At 39.9% G+C, this 7,681-nt stretch overlaps 1 protein-coding gene across 1 annotated transcript; it reads left to right on the forward strand.

The window, feature by feature from the left end:
• Positions 1-3,013: 3,013 nt before the first annotated feature.
• LOC101745483 (uncharacterized) lies at positions 3,014-6,640 on the forward strand. Its single transcript, XM_004928891.3, has 4 exons — positions 3,014-3,361; positions 4,793-4,906; positions 5,567-5,760; positions 6,372-6,640. The coding sequence occupies exons 1-4, from the start codon at positions 3,289-3,291 to the stop codon at positions 6,561-6,563; spliced, it is 573 nt and encodes a 190-aa protein (XP_004928948.1). The 5' UTR covers positions 3,014-3,288; the 3' UTR covers positions 6,564-6,640.
• Positions 6,641-7,681: the final 1,041 nt, after the last annotated feature.

Here is a 7,681-nt window from a genome sequence, read left to right on the forward strand (position 1 = left end):
GACATTCATCATCCATATGGAGGGTAGAGGTAAGGAGAAAAATCTGTGTGAAAAAGTGTTCTTTAAAATCTGCTAAATTAGGGTGGCGCTACAGTAGCAACCGGGTAAATTTAAAAAAAAGGTGCTAAAAGTTATTAGAATAAGATAGAGAAATAAAAAAAGACGAAAGAACTGTAAGTACTACAAAATCACAAAGAGTATGTTATTTTAAAGAAGCTTTAAGCTGATAAGAAAATACAATCGATGTCTCCAGGTTTTAATCAGTGAACAATTGCTCAATTTATATCATACCCTGTGCCTAGGCTAGCGCCATTCTGGAGGATTTTTGAACTGTTACTCAGTGCTAAAAGTGATACACTTTTTCAAGCTTCTCCCATATGAGGCGGTCCTCCTCACCTCTACCCTCCATAATCATCTACTAAAGCTCACACTATGGATAATACACTTAATGCTCACACAAGAGTGACGTACGTTGGATAATAATGCTTGTTAAATGGTCGACGTCAGATAGGAAGGGAAAGGAGTTTCGTTATAAAAAAAAAACAGACTCATGATCCTTGAGTCGTCTTCGTTTTTTTTCTTAGCTGTGTGGTCAATCTTCCGGTCCACCTAGTGTTAAATGGTTACCGAAGCCTAAATACAGCAACAATGACGATCACTCCATCTGCTAGAAGCACGTACAACGCCGTTGATTAGAATATTGAAAATGTTTATCTCTTTAGCTACTAGATGGCGCTATTATGAAATAAAATTTAAACACAATTTAGAGATTACTGAATATTTTTTTAATGTTGCACTGCTATCAACATAATGCCAACAAAAGAAAAAAAAATACTAAAACAGAAAGTGCTCAAGACATGTTGAAAATAAAATTATATCGCGGGGTGAAGAGCTACTTGAGTCAACTGACAATTTTGCGAGTTTACAGGAGAGCCATTGAAAGTTTAAAATTTGGAAAAAAATACCATAACAAAAACTTCTTTATCTATTTCAATGGAATAAACTTAATTGAAGTTCATTTAAAAACATAAACTGTTGATGCTAATACCAAATAAAACGCACCTCTAATAAAATTACAAAGATAAAGGTCTCTTAAAGCGAAATGTCTTTTAAACTTACACCCATCGATATATCAAATTATAATTTGCGTAATTAGCTCGGCACTAGTCAACGTGGCGTGATTGATAGTAAAAAAAAAAAACTCTTCGTCGGGATCGACGAGTTCGATGAGTACGGTGACAGGATTCAGGGGGATCCTATAAGACATGCTTCGAGCGACGGCGGCTTAGCGTTGCCCCGTCACCAGGGTAGGATAATTGGAGCCTTTTTTTTCTCAGATCGGTGGACGAGCTCACGGGGGAGGGGTTACCGGAGCCCGTAGACATCTACAACGTAAATGCCGCCACCCATCTTGAGATAAGAGTTCTAAGGTCTCAGTACAGTTACAACGGCTGCCCCACCCCCAAACCGAAACGCATTACTGCTTCACGGCAGAAATAAGCAGGGGGAAGCCTATGACCTACCCGCGCGGACTCACAAGAGGACCTACCACCAGTAATTACGCAAATTATAATTTTGCGGGTTTGGTTTTTATTACACAACTACCTGTACCCGTAGGCTTCGCTGGGCATTTGAAATTATAATAGCATTATTATTTCTCACCCCCACAAAGATTCTCATCATTAACGCCCCCGCAACTAGTGTAGGGAGTCCAACACTCATATAAATATTAGCCTATCCATTAAGTACATGTACATGGATACTAAGTTTCAAGTCAGTCGGATGCATGGTTCAGTAGTTATAACGGAGCATCCGTAAAAACCACTGTAGATTTATATATTAGTTATTACGTTATACGTTATTCGTTCACCGTGGAAGTCAATCGTGAACTTTGTTAAGTACATATTTCATTAGAAAAATTGGTAGCCGCCGGCGGGATGCGAACACCGTTGCATCGCTAGATACGAATGCCCTGGACGCCTTATCCTTTATGCCACGACGACGCCTCTTGTGTGTCCGCACGGGTAGGTTTCCACTTCGATAAAGCGGCACGACACGAGAACCCTCTCATCGTGGCCGCCGGTAACTACATTCCCGATCCTGCGGACAGAATGGAAAGCAGTCGACGTCGCCCAAAACACGTCATCTCGGATCCTCCCGATCCACTAACGGTGCTTTTAGGTACTTCAAGCACAGGTCACCGTTCTCGTCGAACCCGTCGCTTGCGACGAAGGGCTCGACGAGTAAATTAACTCTCAGACACAGCCCACTGAGTTTCTCGCCAGATCTTCTCAGTGGGTCGCGTTTCCGATCCGGTGGTAGATTCTGCGAAGCACGGCTCTTGCTAGGGTTCGTGTTAGCATCGTCATCAGGTTTGAGCCCCGTGAGCTCACCTACAAACGTTAGGGCGAAGCTGAAATAGCCTCTCAAGGCTATCAGCATAGGTAGAAAAAAAAAAAACGGGTAGGTATAACCGTATAAACGGTTATTCTTTACCTGGTGACCTAGCACTGAACCACTGACTTTTGTAACACAGGTTTTCCTAGCATAAAAGTCAGGGAATATTGTTAATGTATACCTCATAAAAAAGCCATGTATATTATTATACTAGTGTTAAGTATTTTTGTACGTTGTTGTATTTTAAGAGGCTTGAATAAATATTATTATTATTATTATTATTATCACCACCCCACCAATGCGTTTTGGTTTGAAGGATGGAGCAGCCGTTGTAACTATACTTGAGACCTTAGGACATATCTCGAGGTGAGTGGCGCATTTACGTCGTACATGTCTATGGGCTCCAGTAACCACTTAACAACAGGGCTGTGAGCTCGTCCACCCATCTAAGCAATAAAAAAAAACACGGAAAGATTTCGCGTAATAAATACCCTACGGTTTTATTTGATAATCGACTTACGAACACAAAAAAAGATATGCCTACAATAATTATAAATCTATTCAAAACTTTATCAGGAACTAGTTAATTTAAATAATGGCTGACTTTGATTCCGATACATTCTCGATTGTTATATCACCGTTAAAATCACTAATGTAGACATTAGATAAGATAAAACGTATAACTAAGCTCGACCTAACCTGCTTAAGCTATCGTCTAAGGATTATATCGGAGCGCAGGTGTTCAATGAATCAATTACCAATTTACGTGATTGGAGGAATTATTTATCAAAAATCGATAATGATTTCTATAAAACCGTTGTTTCAATGGACACATCGATAAACGTGCCAAGTAATTAAAAGTTTAAATTTAATTTTAAATCTACAATAAGAATGTCGCTTCTGTTTTTATTGTTCGGTGTTTGTGTAACGCTTGTCAGTGGACAGACCACAGGGGTTAGTCAATGTAAGTTTCCCAGATAATATTACGTTTTCTACGCAACAAATTACCACACGTTGCCACAGCGACGAATCCTGACATGTTTCAAAGACATAATATAATAATATTTTATGAATACTATTTTGAACGACCGATTGAGCGCCACAAGGGTACATAGACGAATTTAGCGGATCACACGACGGTCTTGAGAGATGTTTGAAAATGAGCAATGAATCAAATATTTTTAGAGTTCATAATCAAATGACAAAATAGTTCCTTCATGTCAATATCCTCATCTGTTACAGTAATTTTAAACGGTGTCTTTTGAGCTCTAGCCCGTAGAAATTAGGTGCACCACTTAACACTGGATAGTCTTCTGCGTTTACACTGTAGTACCGACAACACTCTTTTGCTGGTGTTAGAACGTCTTAAGGGTCCGCACGGGTAGGTATCACCACCCCGCCTATTTCTGCCGTAAAGCAATAATTCGTTTCGGTTTGAAGGGTGGGGCAGCCGTTGTACTCTACAACTGACATTTAGAACTCATTTCTTAAGGTTGGTGCTGGCATTAACGTTGTAATTATCAATGAGATACCACCTATCCAAATAAGCCATACTCTACACACAAGAGCTCTGTTCTCGTGGCTGGTGGATTGATTCTATAAATCTATCCACCAGCAGTTTCTATAAACATACAAATTCCTCAACAAAATCCTTCCGAAAGAACATAATGTACAGAACACAGAAACAATCTGGCTCCCCGTCGAGCCATGTGTGTATTTACTTTAAAAGATATAGATAAAAGATAATAAATATAGTAAAATAATAAATTTAATTGTGTTTGTAAAATGTTGCTACCGACGAAGATTTACAGCAGTGTTTCAACGTCAAAATCATATTTTTTTTGGTTATCACGATAATAGCCAACTTACCTAGTAACTATACTGAGACCTTAGAACTCATATCTCAAGGTGGGTGGCAGCATTTACGTTGTAGATGTCTATGAGCTCCGCTAACCAGTTAAAACCAGGTGGGCTGTGAGCTCGTCCACCCAAGCAATAAAAAAAATCTAGAAGTCCTGTATAGACTACAAGCCGACCCGGCAGACTTCGTTGTGCCTCAATCGATAAATAAAAGATCTAAACTTTTGTGTAAAATAAACTTAAAACAAACAAAAGGAATCCGTCCGACGGGGGAAACATCAAAGGGAAAATAATTTTTAATAAAATTATTTAATTCCGAGCATTTTCATATTTATCTATCTTTTAAGCCTTCTCTGAACTTCCATAAATAATTCAAGACCAAAATTATCCAAATCGGTCCAGCCGTTCTCAAGTTTTAGCGAGACTGACGAACAGCAATACATTTTTATTTAAATAGATTATTACTAGCTCGATTTTAGTATTTCATTTTGATGTTCTTTTCATTTCTAACTATATGTTTACTAATGTGTTTAAGGTATTAGAAACGAGGGAGACCTTCCGATAAACACGTACATCCACGGATGTTCGGAGCCGCCGTGCTCTCTGCCACAGCTACAGGACTGCGTTATTGACATCGTATTCCAAGCACGTAAGTGCATCCCAAAGAAGTATATATTATTATTGTACGAAAAGAAATATAAAGAGTTAAAAGTCGAAGTCTCAGAGGTCAGGATTTTTTGATGATGAATGGTACCCGTCACACATGGACGTCAGCAATGTGGGACCGCTAAGCATCTCTGACCACCGCTGAGGACTCCTATTAACAATGATCTAATTAGTGCTTTTTTTTCCTACCTGTGCTGATAGCCTTGAGAAGCTATTTCAGCGTAACCTTAACTAGTAGGCGAGCTCGCGGGGCTCAAACCTGACGACGTTGCTAACACGAACCCTAGCAAGAGTCGTGCTTCGTAGAATCTACCACCGGATCGGAAACACGACCCACTTAGAAGATCCGGCGAGAAACTCAGTGGGCTGTGTCTGTGGGTTAATTTACTCGTCGAGCCCTTCGTCGCAAGCAACGGGTTCAACGGGAACGATGACCGGTGCTTGAGGTACCTAAAAGCACCATTAGTGAATAGGGAGGACCCGAATTGACGTGTTTTGGGCGATGTCGACCGCTTTCAATTCTGTCCGCAGGATCGGGAATGACGCGTGGACGCGAAACTGTACTCACACTAAGCCATCTTCAATCAAAAACACGAAATACACATTAACAATATTTTTTCAATAAATTACTTTTCTCTGACAGCTCGCGTTCTTCGCAATATGAAAACGTTAGTCACGGCCTACATGAACCTGGGAGTCATCAATCTGCCGATCCCGTACGATCTTGGCGAACACGCCATCACCTGCAACTTCCTCACAAACACCTACTGCCCGCTGCTGGCAGGCGAGGTTGCGACCTACACGTTGAGAATGTTCATCGAGCCGTTCTTCCCTCAGGTGAAGATGATACTTTCAAAACGTTGTCCCGGGGATTTTAAGCGAACTAATAAGAATTCTCTGAAACTACGCTTGGTTTTAAATAACTGTTTTATTTTTATTCAAATTTCAGACGACCATTGTCTAACTACAATACATTAAAGTTTCTTATTTCCTTTAAAAGCCTAAAGAAGCTCCTGATCCGTCTGGTATTAGATAGTTACCCGGCCTTATCGAATTCACCACCAGAATGCTGCCACCCCACTAAAAAACAGCCGTCCGAGTCTTACTGTTTTATGTAGTAGATGTTCAAACTTCCACCCTTCGAACCGGAAATCAATAATTTCTACGCGGCAGTAATGCTCGAAAACTCATGGTGACAATAGTGATTTTATTCTAAAGAAGTGCTAGCCAGTTTATTATTTTTTTTCCTACCTAAACTGATAGCCTTGAGAGGCTATTTCAGATTAACCTAACATGCTAACAACTAGGTAAGCTCACGGGGCTTAAACCTAATCACGTTGCATAGTATTTTATCTTGATTCGTGTTAAAATTTGAGGAACCTACCTAGCTAACGATAGCAAAGAATGAATGCAATATTTTCTAGATTTTAATGTGCATTTCCTTTCAGGGTACTGCGGTTACAGTCGAATTCAGGGTCGTGGATGAACGGAATGTACCCGTTTTGTGCCTCCGAGTTCCAATCACGATCGCTCCGCCCTTAACAGGCCCGACCAAAACACACCACCTAAGAATTGAACATGTTTACAACGCAACGAAACTAGATGACGCTAGTGTTCAACATGCTGACATTTTCGTTTGATATTACGTCCTAAATACTATATTGCATAATACTATATGCCAATTTTTAGATTAAATAATAAATGCCTATAAAACCAATTTTTGTATTTCTTCTATTAATAAGAAACACTTTTACAGTGCACAGCTCAATCGTAATTGGTGAACTTCTTTTAAAAAAAGTATGAATTGATATTAGGTATTATTTACTTCCATAAATTAATTGCACTCTTTATTTAAGCTATTAAAATGTAATTTATATTTAGCAAATTTAGCTATGATATGAATGCTGTGAACTCGAATCTCATTAATATTCAATTTGACATCATTACATAGGTACGATTACATTGCCGAACTTCACGAGCGACAGAATTCTTTTTTATTGCTTAGAAGGGTGGACGAGCTCACAGCCCACCTGGTGTTAAGTGGTTACCGGAGCCCATAGATATCTACAATGTAAATGCGCCACCCACCTTGAGATATAAGTTCTAAGATCTCAAGTATAGTTACAACGGTTGCCCCACCCTTCAAACCGAAACGCATTACTGCTTCACGGCAGAAATAGGCGGGGTGGTGGTACCTACCCGCGCAGACTCTCAGAGGTCCTACCGCCAGTGAGAGAGAATTTGTTTTCATTACGATGCACTGAACTCTAGCTCCCCATTCGACAGAATTTTTAATTAATGTTATCTACGTGTTCGCTCATTGATAAAAACTCGGCAATTATCAAGACAATTCACCACTACCCCTAAAGATTTATATTAAAAATGTATGAGTATTAATTTTCAAAATGATTTTTTATTGCTATAACATTATTAGCTGCTCCCATAGACACAGCCCACTGAGTACTACACGGTAGGCAGCGGCTTGGCTGGCTTTGTCTCTGGCATTGCTGAAGTCCATGGGCGACGGTAACCACTCGTCATCACGTGAGCTGTATGCTCGTCTGCCTACAAGTGCAATAAAACAAAAAAAGTGTCTCGCCGGATCTTCTCAGTGGGTCGCGTTTCTAATCCAGTGTAGATTCTGCGAAGCACTGCTCTTGCTAAGACTAGTGTTAGCAATATCTGAGACCGAGTCTCCTGAGATTAGAAATGCAACATCGCTACGTTTTTCCAGATGTAGCCACTTTAATGATAAAAA

Source organism: Bombyx mori, chromosome 16 (assembly GCF_030269925.1).
Source record: "Bombyx mori chromosome 16, ASM3026992v2".
NCBI classification, from domain to species: domain Eukaryota; kingdom Metazoa; phylum Arthropoda; class Insecta; order Lepidoptera; family Bombycidae; genus Bombyx; species Bombyx mori.